Source organism: Zonotrichia leucophrys, chromosome 5 (genome assembly GCF_028769735.1).
Source record: "Zonotrichia leucophrys gambelii isolate GWCS_2022_RI chromosome 5, RI_Zleu_2.0, whole genome shotgun sequence".
Taxonomy (NCBI): domain Eukaryota; kingdom Metazoa; phylum Chordata; class Aves; order Passeriformes; family Passerellidae; genus Zonotrichia; species Zonotrichia leucophrys.
The window spans coordinates 38,030,513-38,054,839 of record NC_088175.1 but is presented as its reverse complement, the minus strand read 5'-3'; the positions used below and the strand labels follow the sequence as shown (position 1 = coordinate 38,054,839).

General features: G+C 40.4%; 1 protein-coding gene across 2 annotated transcripts; it reads right to left on the bottom strand.

Moving 5' to 3' along the window:
• Positions 1 to 1,324: 1,324 nt before the first annotated feature.
• Positions 1,325 to 23,109, bottom strand: TRAF6 (TNF receptor associated factor 6). 2 transcript variants are annotated; one of them, XM_064714514.1, is made up of 7 exons: positions 23,048 to 23,109; positions 14,893 to 15,202; positions 10,418 to 10,568; positions 9,629 to 9,787; positions 8,618 to 8,689; positions 7,199 to 7,276; positions 1,325 to 5,707 (listed from the first exon to the last, which is right to left on the bottom strand). In XM_064714514.1, exons 2-7 carry the CDS (start codon positions 15,186 to 15,188, stop codon positions 4,829 to 4,831), a joined length of 1,635 nt encoding a protein of 544 aa, XP_064570584.1. In that variant the 5' UTR covers positions 15,189 to 15,202; positions 23,048 to 23,109; the 3' UTR covers positions 1,325 to 4,828. The 2 variants fall into 2 exon arrangements, with proteins under 2 accessions (XP_064570584.1, XP_064570585.1); XM_064714515.1 differs by lacking the exon at positions 23,048 to 23,109 and adding an exon at positions 23,017 to 23,032.
• Positions 23,110 to 24,327: the final 1,218 nt, after the last annotated feature.

The following is a 24,327-nucleotide window of genomic DNA, read 5'->3' as shown; positions in this document are numbered from 1 at the left end:
GCCCTCTTACTCATTTCATCCAGACAGCCCTTAGATTCCCTCTGCACCATTTTTGGTCCAATAACCTCCCCTTGTATTGCTTTCTATCTGCTGCATATGCCAATACCACACTTGACCTTTTTCAGGGCTAATTCAGGAAGTTTTGTTGACTTCTGTAAATGCTGTCTTGGAACAGATTCAATAAGTCATAGTTCCTAAATGAGTGACACCACAGAAGAAGCTGAAGTTTAGCACAAGGTAGTAAGGAATGGCACAGGGAGTTTCTCTTTCTTGCCAGAACAGCTGGAGTGTTGGGCTCCTGCTTTTTGGGGATGAGTAAGGTAGCAAAGCAACTGGTTTGGCACTAGTTAAAGATTTTAGCTAAAACACACTCTTGTTGTGAAGTTGCTGCAATGAACTGGTATTTGTTCAGGAAAATATCCAGTCAGAGTATCCTGGTCCATATCTAGTTCAACCATTTTTTTCCAGAAATGTACAGGTACATGTACATTTGTACTTACACAGGTGAGAACATGCTCCTGTTCTTCTGCACTTCTGCTTCTACACATGGACTTTCCATTCCTGGGGCAGCTGCAAATGCCAGCTTTTCCTGCTTAAAAAAAAAAGGTTATTATTACTGCATCTCATCAAATGAAGATTTTAGTGCACCTAAAATATGGAACACTAAAAACTGATTAACACAACAGATAACCAATGTCTGAACAAGCCTTCCTATCCATTACTGATGGAAGCTATTAGGACCAACCTGGATGAAAGACAAAGTCATAATTAACTTGACATTAACAGCACATTTCTGCAATACCAATAACGTTACTCAGAAGAATCTTAAGATTTTGAATATACCTTCCTGCAGATGCTATTAAAAACAGATCCAGACTGAGATAAATCAGAGATTGCAATAAAGACTGTCTGTACCTCTCTTACTGACAGAGGAATTCCCTCTAGTTTTTGATCTCAGTCTCTTGCAACAAAGTTTCAGCCCATAGCTGCTTTTATGACAAATAAAATAAGCAAGCAGATATGGCCAGAGAGGTGAGAGTGTGCAGCTTTTTTGAGAGTTCCATCTTAAATTACAGGATGATTATGAGAACATTTATTTTATTATCTATTACATGAGCTGTATCTTCTAGTAATGAATAAAACTATCAACACTCATTATAAATACCAGAAGGTTTTTATCATGAAATATATTCTTTTCTTTCTTGATGCTATATGATACCACCCATCTCTAAAACCCCCAAGACAGAGAAACTACCGGAGCAGTTCTGGACCAGTTAATATTTCTGAACAGCCCTCCATGTGAATAAAGATGCAACATGCAGTGCACAGTTTAATTAGTTTATTTTTTAAAGTTCTGTCAGAAATAAAGGTGTGCATTAATTACAAAATATATTAAACTATATATCAATTCATCCAGGGGAACAGGAGTACTTTCATTTTGTTCAAACGCAAACCAATACAAACCTTTAACATTGACACAGAATAATCTTTTGTATCCATCATCAATGTATCTGGTCTGTGGCCATCTCTAAACAACAGAAAGGTCGCCCTGATTTGATTTCATTAACAAGTTTAATCCCTTGATAGCAAACATGACCAGACACATCATAAGACTGCTTAAAAAACAACTCTATACATCTCACATTATCTGAGCTCCCACATATACATTACATACCAACATTTCTAACAAAATAATTTTCCCTGCCCTGCAGGGGAAGACATTCAGAGGCAAAGAGATAACACGTTCATAATATATTATAATTGGAAAATTTGTGCCATAGCAGCTTTGCAAATACACGTACTAAGAGTCGGTGACTTAAATGATGTTAAAGACAACAGAAATTTGGAAGATAGAAGCTAAGCCACTTTTTAAACCACCTTGAGATCTAGTAATGCTGCAAAGCATTCATTTACAGAATGAAACCCCACTGCTGAACAAGTTACACAGGACATGGGTTCATCAGATATTTCTTTGACTGAGAGACAACTCAATGCTGCAGACCTTTCTCCTTCCATTTAAATAGTTCTTGCAATTATACCTCAGTCCACCACAGAAAAACAAATTCTCAAAAGAAGATTTGAAGAAAGGGGAGAGAGGAGAATGGAACCAGTATATGAATAAATATTTCATAAACATTTATAATCTTTTTATGACAGTAAGATTTAACTGATACTTAGAAAATTATCTCTGACAGTCTCCCATGTAATACTCTGATATTACAGTAATTTGTCATCACTCAGAGTTCTAGTTGGTAGTATAAAAATACAAAACCAATAGAATAGCAGCAGTCAATAAAGAATCCATATTACTGTGGCCAGTACAGAATTATACATGCAGTAGCCTTCTATTCCCTATTGGCTTATGCTATTGTACAACTTTAACCTGAATCATTTAAATCCTGCCACCACAGGGAGTTTCCTCCTCAGAGGCAGAAGTACATCAGATCTAGCAGATAAGGCTCGAATCAAAAATTCCATTCAAAACTCAAATCTTCAAAAGTAAAGAAAATGTTAATGCATTTAGTGGGTCTTGGGTATAAATGATTTGAACAGAGAATAAGGACATTTTTCTTATTTCTAGGGTAGAGGAAGAACCTGGAGTAGGAAGACGCTCTCAAAGTATGAGTGTTTTTTCTGCTTCCCCCTCCCTTCCCTCCTGCCCCCCCAAAAAAGAAGAAGAGAAACAAAAGAGAATGGCAGCTTTAGAGCATCTTGAAAAAACACAGATAGGTAGCACAGCCTGAAAATGGAGAACCTGTGTACAGTGCCTTCTGTGCAGAGTGGCTCTGTGCACTGCCATGGACATTGACAGCTCTCGGTTAAGAATGGCTTTACTGGGAATGCTCCAACTGAAGACACTCCAGAACAATTCAGCTGATAGGATGAGGCTATTCATTATAAAATCTACTTTGGTTTTAAACCTGAGATCTTTCCCTATTTTGAGTAACATTTGCTTACCTGTCCCCTAATGACAGAGAATCAACTAAAGTCACCAACAACTAACTGCAATTACCATTAGCCAGGAAGTTCATGTTTCAGTAGTGACAATACTCCATTGAACACAATCCCTCTTCCATCTAATAGGTTCTACTAGCAGAAGAAATTTTACTAATCTGGATTTGATGAACAAAGTGGTAGGTTGGGTCCTGGAACTTTTAGCTCTCATGCAGGCAGGCAGAGGATCCTCCCAAACCACTGAAGTATAGTAGTCTTTCTTTAGTCTTTTATATTAAGCAATGCACCCTTTCCCCACTGGTATTGCTTTGATGATGCCAAATAGTTGGAACACTCTTCAGTATCTCTTAAGCTGCAGTGTCTCCAGCCTTTAGGTTGTTCCACTAGCTTGGATAAATAATACACATAAGCTCACGCATCTTTAGTATCTTCAGTATCTGGATATGTACTTAGGTTATGGGGTTTTTCTTCCCTCATTTTAAAGACAAGATTCAGGACTTTATCAGCACCATGAAAGTTAAAATTTTTAGCACCAGTGAACTTGAACTACTCAGCTTTGACTGGTCAAAACTAACATTTACATGGCATATAATCAGCACAGAAAACAAATAATACACACATCATTAGGAACCTCTTTGACAGTGAATCTAGTGTTTGATAAATTACTAACTATGAAAGCCAGATTTTCTTCCTAAAAGCAAAGAGGATTATAATTTTTCCTCACACTGCTGAATTAACAGGCTTTCCTTACCATCCCAATTGCTGAGTTGGCCCAACTCCTACTGTCTAAAGGGACAGGAGATACCCACAGCAGTTGGATGCTGATATGGCCAGCTGCCCACAGAGAATTCACAGGGGATGACTTGGGTACATCACCCACAACACCAAGAAGAAATGCAGGTCACAAGTTCAGCTTTGGTACAAATTTAGGTTTCAACAGTAAAACAAATTCTGCATCACCCTCTCTGTTCAGTACATCCCTTTGCTCATGTGTGCACTCACAACCTGAAACATGTCCAGCACTAGGAGATTCGACCTGCACAAAGGGATTTCATTCAAATGCTAAACATTCATATCTCTTGATGATTGTGGTTGACATTCTGGGTCTAGAGCAAACACTTCTAGAAAGATTTATCAAAATACAGAGAATTAGGGAGCCACCTTCAGACCACGTTACAAATATTTCTTCAGTGAACTCAGCTCAGAGTCATTTAGCCTTCTCCACAACACTACCTCGTATCTTTTGGAAATACCAACATCAACTCTGCATCAACATACAACTTCCTGAAGAAGGAAAGGGTCAAAGCATCCCTGAACCCTTGGTGACTTGAACAAAGTCTTAACCCTAACTTCAAACTTCAGGAGACACATAGCAAATTCAAAATTCCAGATAAGTCAGTACAGAAACTTGCTCAACTTACCCACGCTCTGTGAAACAAAAAAAATCAAAACAAAAAAAAAAAAAAAGAAAAAGAAAAAATCCCTTATCTTTAATAATTTCATTCCTTCCTGGCAACAGCATCTATTCCAAGGCACTGAGGTGAAAAGACTTACAGGTCTATTTGATATGACTAAAGTTTTACCAAGCTGAGATGCACAAGTTCTGCAATAGGATTTTCCTGTGGGCAGTTAAGTTTTGATTAACACTTCATTTATTTAGCTTGCTACAGAAGTAGCTTATTATTTTAAGAGAGAACCTTACCAAATATTTAAACGTATGAGCCCATATAGAGAAAAATACACCAGCAACAACAAAGTTCCACTGGCAACTATGATCTTTTACAAACCCAGCCTTTGTGGACAGTGAAGCTCTTTAGTGATCCATGTGGACAAACACGAGCAAGGCTCTGTTGCTGTGGTTAAGCCTTGCAGGCTACATGGCCCCGTCAGTGCTGCGGGCCTGGAAGCCTTCCCTGCGGACACTGCTCAAGTCCAGGCGCGTGAGCACCTCGCAGCGCACCAGCACCGTGTCGTCCTTGATGAAGCTTCTCTGCTTCAAGGTCTCCAGGTGCATGAAAGTCACGTAACCAAAACCTTTCGGATTGCGGTGGATTGTCGGTCTCTGGAAGGCCAGTAGCTCTGGCTTGGTTTCCATCACCTCTTCGTGGTTGTGCCTTTCTGGGCCTTCTGATTGATCCAAAATAGAAAGTCGGATGGTGCCTTGGAAAGGCCAGGGCAGGTGGCTGTCATATTCCCCTTGCATAGTGTGCACAAACAGAGAGATATAATTAGCACAGCGCTGAGCAGTCGGTAACTGGATATGCAGGCGCAAGCACAGCTTGTAGCCAGGCTTCCCTGTATAGAAGCCAGGACTGTGCAGCACTACAGGTCTCTCTTCTTCCTGGGCTTTCTGATGTTCACTGAAGTTCTCAATCTTCCAGATATAAATACCATTACATTGTTGTGCCTCCATTTCAGTAATCTTTCCCTCCAAATTTCGTATAGTGCGTTTGAGTTCTGCCACGTGAGTGTTCTGAGTCTCCATTTTAGCAATGAGTTCCCTGATTTGGTGATCTTGTCTCACCAGACGACCTTCCAACTGCTGAATAGTTTCCTTGAAGTTTTCAACTTCTGGATTGCAGTTGTATGCAGCATGTGACATGTGTGAGAAGAGGGGCTCAAAGGGTAGGCCATTGATGAAGGGCACAGGATTTGCAGCAGTAACACTGATATTCTGAAAGCTCTGAGCCATCATCCTCATGTGAACCTGAGTGAACTCCTGCATATGTCGTGCCAGTTCATTCCTTTGCATCTAGGATTTAAGAGATACAGCATTAGGAACACATCAAACATCTACAATCACATTTTAAATGTGGCTCTGAAGAAAATCAAACAAGTAGTTGCTTTTGTCATGTGAGAAAAGCTGCAGTAAATCAAGGACAAAACAGCACTTTACCAACAGAGAGCTCCAAATTCAATACCACTGTTAGGAAAAATGGAAAAAGAAGTTCAAATACCAGTGGGCAAATCACAGAATCATTTAGGTTGGAAAAGAGCTTTAAGGTGTTTGTGTCTTTGGCCTGATGCTGATACAGCTGGGGTTCAAAAAACCATAGATATGAGGTGATTTCAGCATAAAGTTGTAAACCTGGGAAGTTAAGATAGAACTGACATAAATGACTGCAATATAAATCAGATATGTGCATTTTTGGTTTTGTTGGTATGGGACTCTGGGATGTCACAAACATATTTTTGTTAGAATAATTGTCATTAGTAATAGCATATTGTATAGTTGCATAATTCTATGTAATGCTTAATAAGGGAATCTTTGATTGTATTTTTTGCAGAAGCTGCAGCATCTCCAGGAAAACAACAAAATTTAAATTCTCCGGAAAAGACTGAGAACAACTTCTTATTAAAAGCCAACACCCACATTTCAAATGGAGGCAATTTTGAGTAAAAACATGAAGTATTTCAGTAGTACATACAGTGAGAAATAGGAACAGTATATATCAAACTGTGCACCTAAAAGTAAAAGCAAGATATGAAGAAATATGGAATATTTTATACTGAAAATATTCTTATCAAATATTGAAAATATCTTATCAAATAAGTGCTGTGTATTCAGGGTCACTTTCTTGTTAGTGAGCATTCATGACAAAAAATTCAGGTTTTGTGAAAATGATAATATCCCTATGAATCCATCATTAATTATGGTGTACACTTTCAGTAACACTGTTCGACTCCAAACAAACACATGCTGAAAGACTGTTAGTCACAAATATACTTAGAATTTTTCTGTGTTCTAAATTTGCTAAAATGTTCCATGGTACCAAATGGTGTATGAAAACTGCTGTGGAAATGAAGGGGAAAGACCAAATTTTACCAAGAGGTATTAAAAACTAGAAATAAAAGTATTTAGATTAATAATTTTAGAATTTAATAAAATTTATTTTCTTTATGGAACTCTAGGAGTCATAAGCGTATTTAGCCATAACTTTGGAAGAAATGCTAGAAGCTTCTTTTTGACATGAAAGCTGAGAAAACATGAAATAATAAAAGCAAGGTCATCAAGCAAATTGTTCACAGAGCTTTTTAAATTTGAAAAAGCAATTTTGAAATGCAATGTATCAACCTGCACTGCTTTAGAATTAAGATACCTCCGAACAAAAAACCCAAAACCACAAATCACTGAGGATTTTGGGTTGGTGAATGAGACTAGACTAGGAAAACACATTACAAAAGTGACAGACAAAATCATGCAGAAAGTCTGCAATTCAGAAGGTATTGATAAAAGTCTTACCTTTTCAGGACACCCAAAGGCACTGTAAAAACATGGCACTGGGGCAGTAGGACAATCATTGTTATAATGGTTAGGCATCTAAAACAAATAAGATTTGATATTACTTCTCCATCAAGAGTATTTTCTTATCCAGAAAGGATACAGCTGGATGGATTTTAAACAGAAAAGTTCAAAATGTACCTGAAGTCAGATCAGTTTATACCTACATAAGTTCTTAAGGGAATATGGAAGTTTTGAACAGAAATGTTAACTGATGATAGAAATTATACATTCCATTTGTATGTACTGTAACAATTCATTGACTTTGTTCCTATATTAGGCCTCAGAAAGCAATCAGATTTCCTTGCTAGACCAAACACTTTTTGTTTCTAGGCTGTCCTCCAGCCAGGTCACATTCAATCCCTTCCCTTCTGAAGGACCACTTGCACAATGCTTATTGTGTCACTCTTTATTATCATCCTCCAAAAGTTCAAGTTTCTTCCATTTTTTTTGTGGTCCATTTTTTCCAGATCTAGATCAGTCATCTCAGTGCTCTGGATCCTGCCAATCCACCCTCCCTCAAAAGGACAACAACTTCAGCTGATGCCTTATGAGCCCTAAACAGAGCAAAGGATAATTCAGTGTTTCACAGGCAGAATTCCTGTTTATATAACCCTGCGTGTTTGCCTTGTTTAAATGTCATGATGAAGCACAAGGCTAATAAAGACCAGCTATTATTACAAATGTTTAACATTCTTTGTTCCCCACTTCTGCAATTCATTATTCTACCTAACAACAGACTTTTTCCTTTGTCATTACTAAGCTCAATCCTGTTTCTCAGAGCATTCTGCAATTTTACAAGATCATTATTTTAACCCAGGCCATCAACATAGTTGCCATCCCAAATTAAACAAATCAATATTTATCATTTTTCTGCCAATGAAGTTGTTATTGAACAGAAGAAATAATGGCTATTACAGCAGTAATGGACAAGTAGTAATGGACAAGCAGCATCTCAGTTTGGTAGTGAATTTACTTATAGCTACTTTCCAATAGTGGCTTTCCAAGTACAAAAACTCCCTCTCTCTGCCCAAATCAAAGCCTTTTCCTGTAATGTCAGCTATAACCACTGGCAGCTGATGGTATTTTTTCAACTCCATCCAAGATTAAAGATGTGCAGCATGCCCCCTGTCAAAAAGCAGTACAGCTGAACAATGTGATGTGCAGCCAAAATCCTACAGAGGTTTGCCAGACTGAAACTGCAAGCTGGAGCAGCATTTAAGGGAGTATCACACCTGCACTGGACATTTTCAAAGAGGCAGATAGTGATTTAGCAGCTAGCAGACAAACTGTATCTCCACGTTTAATTTCAGATGAAAGAAGCAATGTAAAAACAAAGCATCTGAGTTGGAACAAACAGAGAAAAAGGGAGTCTCTTACCTGCTCCCTGATGAGTACTGTGTTGCAATATTCACAATATATATTGGCAAGTGGACAGGTTTGGTCATGAAGCTTAAGTGATCAAACAGAAAAAAGAAAGGGGAGAAAACATCAGTAAAGTTGCCCAATTTAAGAGAGGGCTAATCATCCTTGATCAGACATTAGATTTTTTATCTATATACCTAATTTTACATTTAGCTATATGCAACTGTGAAACAAAGAGAATCCCTTTACCCTAAACAGTATGTTTTACATTACTGCTTTATCCTGGACTTACACAAGAGATTCATGAAGTTGCAGATATTTTATTTCCTAAAGCTCTTATGCTTCAAAGAAATCTGATTTTAACCATAAGTTTCTAAAATCATGTTCAATTGTCCTGAAACTATATGAAAGCACTTGTTTGTTTTTTAATTGTATTGCTGGACTATATGAGGTACATTTGATTGACAATTCACAATATTAATATCCAAGAACATTCAATAGTTCTTGAGATAAAGCCCATCCATATAGAGATAAAGAAATGGTAACAGCAAAAGGAAAGTATTATCCTCAGTATCACCCAAGTGAAAAATGCATAGCCAGAAGAAGAATTCAGAAATTATCTTGGTCTTGTACGGTAGCAGATATCCCCAAAATAGTTATGTCCTGGTACATCCTCTCTCCCAGGCATAAAAACTGCACATGTAAATACTGCTTTTTGTATTCCATGGGCAGGAGATACAGCCTGTCTGATGTAAGGTCAGAAATCAGTGGTTCTCACACAAGTCCACAGGTCTCCTCACACCACATGGCTCCATATAAGTTTGTACTTAAGGACAATCTCTCCCCAGCTTTTGCCTGTTCTAGGCTCATGTCGCGAGTTTGCAGCTTCTCAGCTGTGCAGCAGCACAAAGAGCTCTTCTAGACCAAAACCTTTCAGGTTTTTTTTTTTTTTTTTTTAACTGCTGTTCCCTTTCCAAGCAAACCCATGTGAATGCAGGCTGAAAAACTGAGACTCCTGCTAAATACCTCTTTATCTTCATAGGCCATGGACGTGGCACAGTTTGGGCAACACACTTGACGCCTCGGACACTCTTGGGTCATGTGCTCCTTCAGTCGGTTCTTTGGGAAGGTTCCTTGGCACTGCAGGCATTCCACAGTGGAAAAATCACACTGCAGCTGGTGGTCCTGCAGAAGGGCAGAAGAGGGATCTGATACTTCAAATCAGAACAATCATCTCATCCATTTTCAAGAGAAATCACAGTGCAAGACAAACGAATCACAATCTTCCCTTCATGCAAGGAAATCCTTATACACTTATGCTGACTCTACCAACAGCCTGTTACTGTCCCACTACTGAGGTCAAGACTTCATGCATTCAGATCTTTAAGAAAGCTCTCAGTAAAAATTTAGTTTTATATTTATCCTTTTAATGGCATATATTATTTTCCAAAATGGTTATTTCAAGTATTATATGTAGCTAATTTGAGAGACTACTAAATAGCCTCTCAAAGTAGCTACCTATATTAGTTGAATATAATAAACTTGTGTGAAGCATGGACATAGTTGATCAAAAGATAAACATGAATGATCCTCAGCAGAAGGCTGCATTAGTACAATTGTCATGCACTGTGATGTTCACTTGAGAATCACCTTACTACAATTAAATACTCATTAAAAAACAATACGTGTAGTTATAGTCTTGAAAGAAAAATGCATGGAATCAGCATAAATGAGTACCAGATATCTATTTAAGTAACTTCAAATTTTTACTTGCCCGTGAAAGCAAGGTTCCATATTTTCAAAACGACTTCTCACCTCTAAGTGCCTGAGCTCCATCTTCATGCTGCAGCCCTTGTTGGGACATTTGACTGTTAATGAAAGGATTTCCCGTTTGGCAAAGTTGTCAGGAAAAAGTTGATTTTCAAGCAGAATTTCATTGTCTACAGGACATTTGTGACCTGCATCTCTACAATGCAGAAGAGCAAGGAAAGATATTTCAATATTACCAACAGATTTCCAAGCACTTAATTTAAAATACACCAGCAAGACATTAGTGGCCAAATAATAACACAGCAAGAACTTTAAAAACAATGGTATTTATGTGGCAATGACCAGAAAATATGATATGAATTTCAGAAAAACTGGAAACACAGTTTCACTGGAGGTGGCATGACTGGGGTTGTAGCACTTTTCAAACCCAAACACATTTTATTTACACAAATGGCATGTTAAGTACTCTCGAAACAAACTTGAGGAATATGTAAAGACACTAAGAACTTACAGTCCTGTTTCTGCAAGTACTTCACATAGCTCAAACATCAAAGAATATTTCACATACTACTTCAAAACAATTTCTTAAACTTTCTTAGACGTCCTCTCATTTGTTTCTCATTTTATGAACAGCCAAGGTGATCACAGCTAAGAAAAAAATCAAAATTGTCTTTTTTTCAAGACTGACTTCATCTGTTTGGCATTACATTACACACTCCTCAGTTTGTTGGTTTTGTTTTACAACCACTTGATCAGTTGGCCATCCATCAATTTCATCATACAGCAAACAGGGTGAAAACCTCCAGACACAAAAATTAATAGTAACTATGAAAATTACGCTGGACTTGGAATTGAGTGTTGCATCTGAAGCCATTTTAACAGCAAACAGACTGGAAGTCAGTGCTAACTGGTGAAGGTTTGGAATCTGACAGAACATGGATGCCTGCAACCTGCATAAGGTAACTAACAGCCTGTTCCAGTTCATCAGGTTCTGCCTACCTGCATGTACATACAAAAATCATTAGAAATAAGAGTAAAAAAGGGAATCATCTCCATCAAAATTTCCAGTATCACCTCATTCTGAAAAAGGGGATCCCCTCCTTCAAACTTTCCAGTATCAGCTCATTCTGAAAGCAGTAGGCTAACATATTGATTCACAATTAAGTAATGCAGTTAAAGAGGCATGAGGGATCAAAGCTCCCGAGTGCTAATGGAAACACCAATAAAATGGAAAAATACATGGGGTGGAAAAATGTCAGAGAGCACTTGTGGTGCAAGGATCAAAGGCCAGATCATTGTCACTGCCTGCAAGCACAAGGGGAAGTAGAACCTAGTGGGCTATGGAGACCAGGAAGGAATTTGTGTTCTTTGCTGGAAAAGGAAATAATTGCTCAGCAACTACATCAGCAACACTGCTAGGGGAAGTGGAGGTAAAGTTGCCACTTCAAAAAGAGGTAATGAACTTCCTTTCACAATTTTGCTTGCAGAGCAAGCTCACCACATGCCTGAGAAACATACTCCTAAACAAGCAGAAGAAAGAAAACAGCTAGTTTGCCTTGTTTCAGAGCTCCCTGAGCTATGACCAGTGTGATCTTTGTCACACGCTAGAAATGTTCCCTCACTTCACAACAGGAAATCAGTTTTCACAGGTATAGCTTGGTTACAAACACCCTGTTTAGTGGAGTATGAAGACAGCTCAATAGGCCTGCTGACAAGACAGCAGCTTTATTTCTAGAAAGAAAAGCTAATCATAAATAAGAGCAGCCAACAACAGATTAAAATGGAATAATGATTACCAAATCCCCAGTTTAAATAACTAGCAGATAAAGGGAAAAATAGGAATGAAATGCAATTTTCCAAAACAGGAAAGTGTAGTAAGGAAAAAGCAGTAACTCATTTTAGGATATTAAACAGGCTTCAAATACTATTTACAAGGCTCAGGATTGTGTTTAAAACACTGCTAAGATCCATCTACAAAGATGTTGCTATGTATTTCCTGTGACAGGATTGAGTTTATGCACCTCAGTTCTAGCTTACATTACAGTGAAGGCTTTCCTATTTATCACAGTGCACTCTGCCACTCACAACAGTACCTGTGTGAGTGACACAACAGCCATCTGCTACAAAGTACAATGAATATTCCTGTAAATTCCCTTGAGATTAAAATACAGTTATCAAGAGTAAAGCCAGAATAATTTTGAAAGAAAAGCCTGCTCTGTGATTTCAACAAGTGAGTGGTTTAGTTGAGAAGCTGAGACAGTTGGCAGAGACTTTAACTGCAGCCATGCCAGCTGCTGGATGAACTGCCAGCACCCAAAGATGTCCCTGCTGCCCCTTGTTACCTCACAGCTCTGCTTTTCCAATAAACAAAGGTTCTGATATTTGGCAAGCTCTACTACACACCCTAAGTAAGCTTTGCCCTAAGATACAGGAGAAGACTGGAGTGAAATTGAATTAGCTACTGCACCTGCAGTTAGTTCTTCTAAAATTTCCAGCAATATATTTTGTTGACAAGTAACATTCGTAAACACATTTGTAGTTACTTAGGTAGATAAGCTTCTCCTCTTCCATGAATTATAGTACTTCAAAGCACTTCAGACAGCTTTATTTAAAAACTTGCCAAGATTTTCTGGGAGGCAAACATTTACTGTGATCAAATCTCATCTAATCATGTCCTTCACACTGTACGATCGAAGAGTCCAGTCTTTAAAAGGTTTTCCAATTATTTTTTTCTAGTTGCAGCCACAACTTCTTCAACACGAACAACTACAATTGTTTGTGTAAGTCACAAGAAGCAATCACTCAAAAAACGCTTGTCCATCCTTCATCATTTAAAATCCTTAGCCTCTGTGTTCACTTGAGTTAAGACAGTGGGGAAATGAAGAATAAAGAGAAGCAATTTTTCCTGGTCAAATGAAGGCTGTGACAATCACTCAGTGAAAAAAAAGCAGTACTTAGAGAATGTAAAATATCTCTTTCTGTTTTTATTTTAGTTGTGTGGAAGCTTCTCAATACCTCAATCAATCTGGTACTGTAGACAGTACACACTGCAAATCAATACCATACTGTAGACACTACATAATCCAAATCAATAGCTTGATCTATGGATACCAATTCAGCATGCAGCTCAGCCCTTCAGGGATTCAGAGAGGTCTGGCACTTCAAGCTGTCCTCTCTGCTTTCCCAAACAGTCACTCAAACTGTCCTCCAAAGACAGAGTTCAGTGGGGAATGAGGGAGAACTTTTACTAGCAATGAAACATCTGAAATATTACACTGATGGTCTACAGTCTCAAGAGCAAAAATTGCTTTCCACCTTGTTTAGTAGACACTGAAACAGTCATCACTATTCATAGAAATGAAGTAAAATACAGAAAAAGTATAAAAGAAGCAGAAACTTCTGGTCATGGTCCTTTCCATGGAGAAATTCTTCCAGAGAATTTATGTAGCAGAAACTACAGAGAAGCCACAAAACTGTATTCAGAGAACATAACCGCTGACATACTATTCATTTAGTGAGCTACAAATGATGGATAGGGAAGAAAAATAAATGGAATACAACTATGGACAAATGTTATTAAAGACCAATCAAGAGAGCACTGTCCATTTTGCATGCTATAAGATAAATGCCAGGGAAAAACAGTAACACTGAAGACAGTTTAATGATCTTTACAAAAAGTGTGCAAAGTAAGGTTGAAATGAGCCAATTCTACATATGGGTCACACAGAATATATAAATTCCTACCAAAGTGACATTTGAGCTATCTGAGCAATTGCTGAGAAAAAAATTTGGCTTATGCTGAAAAGGAAAAATCCTACAGCATAATATCTATCAATGTAATCCAATACTCACATGTGTGGGACACTGATGACTTCATTCCAGGTTTAAGGCAAGTGCTCTCTACAAGGTACTCTCTGCCCTTTCTTGCCTTTTCAATCATCCATTTTTATAAGCCCAGCCTGCTCCTCCTTTGTTTCCTATTCCCAGTCCCTCATATGCCACCTGGATTCCTCTCTCAGTGCTTTGTTCACAACTATTCCCTCATCACATTCTCTCTTCCAGCTCAAGAGGGAAGCAGCTAATTTCAAGGGAAGAACTAGAAGCATGAATTGCCTTATCTGCACAAAGAAATCAGGTTATCTGTAGTTTCCTGCAGTTATCAAGGAAAACAATCATAGGCAAAAGACAGGTAATTTTATAATCCTGAGCTGGAAATGGAATTTATTTGGGGGAATTGTCTACCTTTCATTTTTAAATTATTATTTGAAGTTTAATCAATTTTTTAGATTCATAACCTGGGTAAATTTGTGAAAACGGCATACCATCTAAAGCTCATAAAACTTCCAAACTTGGGACATTCTGGCCATATATAGCACTTTTAATGAATAATAAATTTCCAGAGTTCTATTAGCACTCACTGGTAATGCATCTTGGGCAGCTCTATTCACCTTAGATTGACCTGAAACTGCTCTGCTACATTAATTTCTTCTTAAAAACAGCTTCCACAACTTTTCCTTTACCTTATGGATTTGACAATGCACGCTTTGCAGAAACGGTGGCCACACGGCGTCTGCACCGCTTCCCGCAGAGCCATCAAGCAGATGGGGCACTCATATTTGCTTTCCAGGGGCGGGTCGAACTCCACGTCGTAGCCCTGCGTCTCGTCGGAGAAGGAGGCGGGCGCGCTGCCAGCGCTGCTGCCGCCGCTGCAGCTCTCCTCCTTGGCGGCGGCGCTGCAGGCGCTGGCCATGGCGGCGCAGCAGCCGCTCTCCGCCTCACGGGCCCCGCAGCTGCCCTCGCTGTGCAGCAAGCTCATGGCACGGCGCGCACCTGCAGCGGGACACAAGCATGCGTCGGTTTCGAGTATTTCAAACCCTCCCTCCCTGGCGAGAGCGACATTTATTTCCAACCAGAAATACTGGAACACATTGGGTTCTACTCAAAAACACTACCTTTGTTTTGTCCCCATTATCTTTTTTTGCTGTCCTCTGATATGTGGGGAAGGACACTGCATCCTGTCAGGGTAGTTCAAACACATCCCCCCCTTCCTGTAATCTCTTTCTTACGACTGATTTCTGTAAAAAAAGGAATCATCCCTCTTTGTCCTTGCTATGTCTACTGAAGATGTTCCTTTATCCTTTCCATACTATTTACTTCTAACACATTCAAATAGATTTTGTGTGGGAAAAATGCCATACAGAATTATATTTTCTTGGAGGACAACAGCTCAATTCCATAATCTCCTTGCATTGTATATAGGTTATTTAGCATTTTCTCTATCAAGCAATTCACAATATAGATTTCAAACTGACTAGCTGCAGGAACACAAATAAAATATAAGTCCAAGTACCTAAACCAAGCAGCTGATGTGCTGTAAATGAAATTCAAATATACAGCATTGTTGATAACATTTTAGAAGTGCCAACAGGACTTTAAATTGAGCAAGAAGCTCCACATGAGATAAGGATAATAATTCCACACCTCAAAAGCTATCTACAAATTAGTAGTACTCAAGTAGAGCTCTTGCTCTCCTTTCCCTCTTGCAGGCTAGCTGGCAGGGAGGACAAGGCACATGATTGTAAGAACAGAAGATAAAAGTCACCTTTCCCTGAAGAGTGGTGGATGGCATACTAAAGCCTGCTTTTACAACACTCCTCCAAAGCAGGGTGAAATTTCATAGGTATGAAATGAAAAAGTGCAGGTATCCCCAAACAGATTGCTAGTGTTCCTACACAGAATAAGAGAACCTTAAAAAAAAGGTCTTAACAACAAATAGAAATTCTAAAGACCAAGAAACCTTCCTCTCCCATGATTTTTTTAATGGTAACAATAATTTTCTTAGAATCCTGCTGTGGTTTGTTTTCTATAAATGACATTTCTTTGAAACACAGAGATTAGCACCAGGTGCAAGGCAGTATGAGTAGTCTGAGGGTTATGGAGCCAGGCATGCAAAACAAGCCAAATAAACCCAGATTTGATAATCTTTTGCACAGCAGTACAGGCAAAAGTCTCTTGCAGTGTTCACCTAATGAATTCACTGTAATACCATTGAGTCATTTAAAATATATTAGGGATGGAAATCCAATCAAGAGAGGAATCCTAAGAACTGTTTATCTGCATCACTACTGCAGATGCTGAAGGCAGAAGAATAGGATTACCTTGACCATGAACTCACAAAACTGAGCATTTTCTTGCCTATATCAGAATTTGAATATCATACTTATTTTTACAAAATGTTCATGGATAGGAGGAGGACATACAGGTAGTTTTATTTGGGTACTTATTTTATGACATCTTTAGTGTCATAAAATCAACAGAAATACTAATCACACAAGGCCTCAACTAGTTTTTATGGGAATATATATTTTGAACACATGTAAAAATCACAGGAATGTGCTTTAGGCCATCTACATGATAAACAACTGGCAATACTGCCCATGATAACACACTATGAGCTATTTTTTCCAGCTCTCCAGACCAAAAAAAGAGGCATAGCTATCCAAAGAAAAACAAAGTTACCATATTTTGGTTAGATATAGTTAGAATAATCAAATCAGAACGTTTATTCTGTTGTATAAATAGACGACTTTCCATCTTGTTGGGGTATGCAGGGGTATGAGAAGTATGTGAAGAGCAGCATTCTTGACATTTCCAAAATACCACTAAGGTGCAGAGGCTCAAAGCACAGGCTGACAGTTCTGAGTTGTACTGAGCTGGCCAGCAGTGCTCCCTTTCTGCAGAAATAACTCCGGAGCAGAGCTGTCTGGAACTGCACCCAGAGAGTGCTGCTCACTTCCACTCCTGTTTTCCACCTCAATGTATTGTCCCTATACATTATCTACCACAACAGGCTTTATCACTGAGGCTCCTAAATAAAACAGTAATGCAAATTAAACACAGAGCATGCTCCCAGCAGCTGCTCCAGCCATAGTCCAGACATGGACCAGTTTAATCCCATAAAGTTCCCCCTGTGACTGAGAATGGATGCAGAGGAATCAGCGCTTAGGAAGATGCTCTGTGTGACAGAGATTATTTTTTTAGACTGCCATCAGTAGATCTCTCTCCAGAGAAGAAACCCAGCTTGTTTCCACTGTAAACTAACATAACTAATTTAACAACTGCAGCAGAGGATGGGCCATGGGCCACATCTCATGAAAAATCACAGGAACTAAATTGGGTCAATGGAGTGGGAATGTTGGTATGCAGGATATTAAAATCCACAGGCCAGCCTAGGACTGAAAAATTCACATTACTCTAAGCCACAGAGATATATTTAGTGAGACTAAGAAAGGGAAGAGGAACATACGTCCCTTTAATGTAATGTCACAAAGGAATTCAGGAAGTCACAAGAAGAAATATAAAACAGCTTTAGTCAAATTCAGCTGTCACATTAATTGCAAAGAATTGCAATTACTGTGAATTGCGTGACTCTTCTCTTGGGCTGTTCCCAGGAAAAAAAATCCCATACTATTTACAATTCTGTTTTTATAAAGAAGAAGCCAGCATCTGATTTAGTATAATCTCACTAGTTGAACACTTTGTAGATTTAAATGCTATGCAAGCAGTGTCTCTGGCCATTTGAATTGTTTCTACAGACATAGCAGATAAGTATATTCAGTCTATAGACACAAACTGCCATACTGGAGTCAGTTTAATGAATGAACAACTGCAATCAGTCAACTTCTCAGTCTGACACAAACCCCCCCTTATTCAGTGACACACTGCACTCCTACATGGAGCTCTTTATCTTCATATGACCAAGAGGTTCACAAAAAAAGAAGTGCACATCTTTTTAGCTTGGGAAATTCAGACACAAAGAGGCAACTTAAGGTGATTAAGAGCCAGATTTTAAACTTTGTTCATATTTTATCTAAGATAGGATTCTTCCTACTTTTATCTATTTCATCTTCTCTGTGAGCAAAATGCTCCTTCCTCCACACATATTTTAGGCGTGGGGCAAGGCACAGTTTTCCAAATCAAAATCCACATTGCTGTTACTCAGACAATTAACCAAGGCCTTATTACTCCAGCATAGTTTAAACTAATTTCTCTATGTATTGTAACTCCTGTACTAGGAATTAGACCTGTTTCTTGTGGGAATTACTTTATCCTCCAAGAGTAGAACATAGGTTTAATCTTCTTGGACAGAGCAATGCTAGGACAAAACCAGCCACAGAAAAATGTACTTTGAATGGTAATGACAGGTCTTTTCCCCAGTGAAGGTAGAGCAGACAATCTGTGAGCTTACTGTAGCAGTTTTTCACCTTCCTCTCCTGGGGAGTTCAAAAAATGCTTAGGCTGGAAAAGGATGGATTTTAAACCCCAAACTAGGAAATATCTCAAAATTCAAATCAAGCTGCTACCCTTTTTTTTTGATTATGAAACAGGTTTCCAGTGAAATAAAACTACGATCTCCTAAAATCCACATCAGTTTTTCTTCTTATTGATAATAGTTTTGTTCAGCACAGAGGAAGAATAACGACTAAGTCAAATGCAAGTACAAGAACAGCCAAATATTAATTTAAATACCCTGTGTATACCACAGCCTTGAGAACTTATCATCTTTTAAAAATGTTAGTTGTTTGACACATTAAACACTTTTCTAGACTGCTTTCTGTACCTTTTTTTGTTTCCACAACATCCAGCTCTCAGATCCAGGAACAGCAGCAATTAAACTGGATCATTACCTGGTAATTCTTGCTTTTGGTAGCGTGAGGTGTCTAAGGCAGAGAAAGTCTTAGACTACATTTGGTAATGTACCTGAAATGCTCTTTTCTAGAGCTAGGAAGTGCTGCCACACCTGCTGACTCTGGAGATAAAGGGCTTTAGCTTGGGCACAGAGGTACCCAGGCCTTGGGCTGGCAAAGGTTGATTTCGCTCTCCAAGGCAACAGCAACAGTGTTGTTTGCCAACAGAAAGGAAGGTGCTTTCCATGCCAAGTGGTAATGGACAGAACTTGTTTGATCATTACCTCTGCTGCAGAAGCCTGGGAATGCCCTGAGGATGAAACTTCCATGCCCCAGAAAAGACAGTTAAAGGACAGTTAAAAGAAAAGGAGTCCCCATCCCACTCTTCCAGCTTTGAACCATAATGACACCTTTCTTCACGAAGTAACCTGTTCTCTGTTGCTATTTACACTGCCACATTACACAGTGATTAGGCTGATGTGAGATAGCACAGTCAGACCAGAAGAGCAAACTCCTGTGAGAATAATGCACCTTATGATGGACAGAAACTACTTCAAAGCAGAATTTAAACTGCTCATATTTTAAATTAATGCATGCTACAAAGCTCAGTACTCTGATTTTTCAACTTCTGTAGTATAATGGAGTTTAGGTAGGACTTATAGATTTTCAAATGCCAAACTCCTCTAAATAAAAAAAATAAAAAAATCACTGTTATCAGAAAATGTCTTCAGATTTCCTGTAAAACCTCACTATCATTAAGAGTATTAGAGAGGAGTAAAAGTAGGCATTGTGAACACTGAAATATGAAATCATATTTTCAAGCACTAACTTAAGGAATACTGTGCAAGGAAGTATCAGTTGCTGTAAGAGAAAATTTTTATTGTAAATCAGGAAGTGCTTATACAATTAATTTCCACATGACCTTTTCTGGAAAATTGACACTGACTACCCATATAAATAATGAATCAATACAGAGGACTATTCCAAATCCTTTTTCTTACTCAAAGTTCACAAATATAATGAATTTCCTTGCAGCCTGGCCAGCACACATCCAGCAGGGGAAATGCCTTTAGCACTACATTGACAGAAAAACTGGCCAAACTTTTCTCTTTTCTTCAGCTGCCTTGTATATGTATGTATGCATAGATTTCTGGGTCATGAGACTGACAGACCAGTGGAGTGACTTTGGATAATTCATTTATGGAGTAATACTTGCAACACTTATTCCCAGGCACATTAATCAATAGTCTACTGATAACTGATAAGCACCGTATGTTTCCAATAGGAGCTTTGTAGTTATCATCACTATGGCCTCATCCAGGCAGAACACATGGAATTATGCTAATGCCTTTTAATTAATACCTATAAAACACTTTCATTTCAAAGCTATCAAATGGCTAGACAAGCTGAAGCAATAGGAGATTCAGGCAGAACTTGTAACTGCAAGAACTAAATTCTAATTTCTTGTGAAAGTCTGCAAGCATTTTGCTTATTTTGTTGAGATACAACCTTTTTTTTCTAATAGCAGTAACCTTTCAGACATCCAAGTCTTTTGGGCAGCCACCACACTCGCAGCATTTTAACATGTGAACCTAAAGACTTGAAAGAAGCATTTTTGTTTGAGGCAAAAACAAACAACATTCAGAGCTCACTAGACTATAAAGAGCTCCTGACTAGAGCAGAGCAGCCCTTGGGGATTTCTGAAGACTTCCAGGTGATTTCTCTTTATTTGGAAAGAATGCTGTCAGGCTTTAATCACCTAAGTATTTTCATGCTTGAATGTTACTTAGGAGACTAGATGGTGGCACACTCACAGTTACATTCATATTTTAACTTATTTAAGTATGTCAAAACAAATTTCATTTTAGTGAGCAGTGGAAGCATACTATACTGTATTTAAGACCAAGATATTCTATGGGTTTTTCCATAACAAAAAACCAAACCCAAGCCAAAATTCCCTGAAACTTTCTTCAGTTTATGAACTTTTAGACAGAATTTCCTGGGAAATGTTCAGAATAACAAAGACAAGGAAAACGCTGTCAGTGAGAAGAACAGTACCATTTAACTCTTTACTTTGGCAGTGACTGTGGTTTCTGCTCTCCCTTTGCACACTGAGAACACACTGAGATATGCATTATGCCTTTCTATACCCCTCAGTAGATCCAAAGAGAATGCAAGATGCTGCCCTAGTGGGGACCAAGTCAACACCCATAAAGCACTTAAAAACAGGGAGGGAGAGGTATGGCCGTGAACAAATGTGATTCCACAAGGCACAGGCTCCAGGCGACACTTAATTACCACCTACCTCTACAGGCATGAGGCATTAGTAAAATGATCTGAGACCCTGGGAAAGCAAACAGTGAACTAAACACACAATCTGAAACAACTAAGACATTACTCCTTTTCACTCCAACTGACATTTACTTTTGTTTTCTTTTTGATATGCTTTATACCCAGAATATTTTATGGCCAGTTTTCACAGTTTGGATCTAAAACTTTTTTTTTTTTTTCATGTGCTTAGCTAATCTGTGCTACTGAGATACAAAAGTTTCTCTTCTTGACTCAGTAAACCCGAAAAAATCAAAGTTCAATGGGTGAAGAAAAGAACTCACGTTCACCTCAGGTACATTTTCACACTGAAGTTCTATCAGCATAGGTACCTGTTTCGTGTCTTGTGTAATACAGTAGCAGTTTTCTAAGACTGAAAGCAGTGCTGCAGTGTTGCAATACTACGAAACTTAAAAGCCATTTATGTCTTGACAAGTTCTCATTCAACAGTCTGACTGAGCTCCATGAATCTTCACTCACTGGGAAAAGCTGTAGGTAATGTGGAATATGCAGAAGAATTATGCCCAGGATGATACCATTAAAACAATCCAAGTGCTTTTATCAGCACACTTCTGTAACTTTTTTCCCCCCCTTCTTGTACTAGAAAGACAAGTTTTATGGCCTTTTCATTCTACGGGAAGACAAAGCAGTTTCATTGCAAGTCATTCAACAGCTGGTGAACACAGTGCAGAATTCACCCAAAGCTTCAAATCAACACTTTATTAATCACTCACAGTGACACCACAAAATCCACAGAGCTGAGGGGTAGCGTGCAGAAGGTGTCAGAGGCAAACATGGGGGAATACTTTCGGCAAGCTTTAATGACTAGGTCTAAGGGATATAATTAGAACATTTTCCTCCCACCTACAGCTGATATTTCCGTTTAAGCACGAAAAGACAGCGTGACCTATCTCAGCCAGATGAAATTGATGGAAGTTACTAGTGAAGTAATAACTTATGACTAGTGAAGTAATAATTTCTAATTCATGCTAATAACGTTAGTGTAAGTATTAAATATTGCCAGTCTCTACTAGAAAATAAGGGCTGTCGGGTTTAGAAACAGTAACTTATCTTGCAAATTACCCTTTAACGCGTTCCAGAATAATTTACTGAGTGTCCCTATCTCACAGCGGGGAATCCAGAGCCCAAGTTCAGCTGATGCCCTGGAGCCAAGCGGGAGCACAGCCCGAGAGCCCCCGCTGCTCACGCTCCCGCCGCTGTCCGACGGCTAGGGGCAGGGCATAGGCAGGGCAGAGTCACTCCGGCCGGGTTCCCACCGCCGGGCCCCGGGCCGTGCCTGCGGGCCCCGGGCCGGCCGGGCTCTGCCCCGCTGCGCTGCCCGCGCCGCGCTTTCAATTCCGGAGCAGCGCAGCCGGCGCGCCCCAGCCCACAGCGCGCAGCCCCGGCACCCCCGGCCCGGCCCGGCCCGGCCATGCCCCGAGCTCGGTGGAAGAGGCCGCAGGGCTCCGCGGGGCAGGGCAGGAGGGGGCTCTGCTCCCCAGCCGGCAGCCCCGGCGCAGGGGAAAAACGCTCCGCGCCGGGCACCGCCGCACGCCCGCAGCGGCCCGAGTCCAGGCGGGCCCTCGCTCCCCGAGTCCGGTGTCCAGGTCCGCCGCAGCCCCCGCCTACCCGGCCGCCCCGCGCGTTCCGCCGGACTCACCGCGACCCGCGGCCGCTCCCAGCCCGCCGCCGCTTCCGCTTCTGCTCGGGAAGCGCCGCAGCCGTCGCTCGCAGCCGTCGCGGCCTCCCGGGCGCCACGGCCGCTGCAGCGCCCTCTGCCGCCGCGGAGGGGCAGCGCCGGCGGGGCGGGAGCTGCGGCCTCACGGTTCCCCGCCCCGACACGCACAACGGTGTCACGGTTACTGTCCCCCCTTCACCGACACGCACAACGGTGTCACTGTCACTGTCCCCTTCCCCGACACGCACAAGGCTGACACCACCAGCAGCTGAATCCTCCTGCCGGGCCGTGTTCGCTCCGCGCTGCTGGTGCTTCTATGGAGAGCCATTAGGATGAGCTCCGCTCCGCCCTGAGCGCTGCTAAAGACGGGGCGCTGAAAGCCGGCCGTGGTGGGGTTGTGGTGTGTGTGCTCACGGCTTGGGACTCGCCTAAAAGCCGCTTCTCAATGCAAACCCAAAGCCCCTGAGACACAGTTTTCTCGGCCCGCCCCGGCTGAGCCGCGGGGACTCCTGCAGGCCCCGAGGCCGGGTGCGCTGCCTGCCGGCGGCCAGGAGAGCGGGCAACTGTAAGGAAGTGAAATACCGGGACAGTGCAAACACAGCCGGCTTAATTTCCCTAGGAACGAACCCGGGGAATTTGGTTGGTTGCATTAGGGAGTTTTCTTGGCGAGAATCTCTGATTAACACACATTTAAATCCAACAAACTCTTCCCATTGTTTGGGGGGATGTTAGCTGGGGACCACAGTTTTGCGGGGATTTTCAGTGTTTCTGCGTGCTTGCCATGCTCCCTGGGAGCTGGAATCAGTGGATTGTTCCATGGCTAGAGCGCCTGTCTCCCTCTGCAGGGCGCTGCTGCCGGAGGCAAAGCCATGCTAGACCCCAATGCACCCTCCGGGCACTGCTGGTGCCCAAAACACAGTTTTTGTTAGGACCTGCCAGGAAGCTAAAGAGTTAGGGGAGAGAAATAGCTGGGCCGTCAGAAAGGGCTCCAAAGAATCCCAATAAAGAAATAACAGCATTAAGGATAAATAAATAAATTGAAACTTTGTGGACCTGCTGCTGGACAACTGGATGGATTTCAGAGCTACGCTTTTTCTCCTGCCAAGTGAACATACTGTGTGCTGCCTTCATGAGCTGTAAACTAGGAAATTTATCACTGCATGGCTTTGTAAAACAGATATCCTTTGAGGGAGGGTTTTCTATGTCTGAAAAATACTATTTTTTTTAATCTGGAAGGTGTCAAGGGCACTGATGTCCAACGA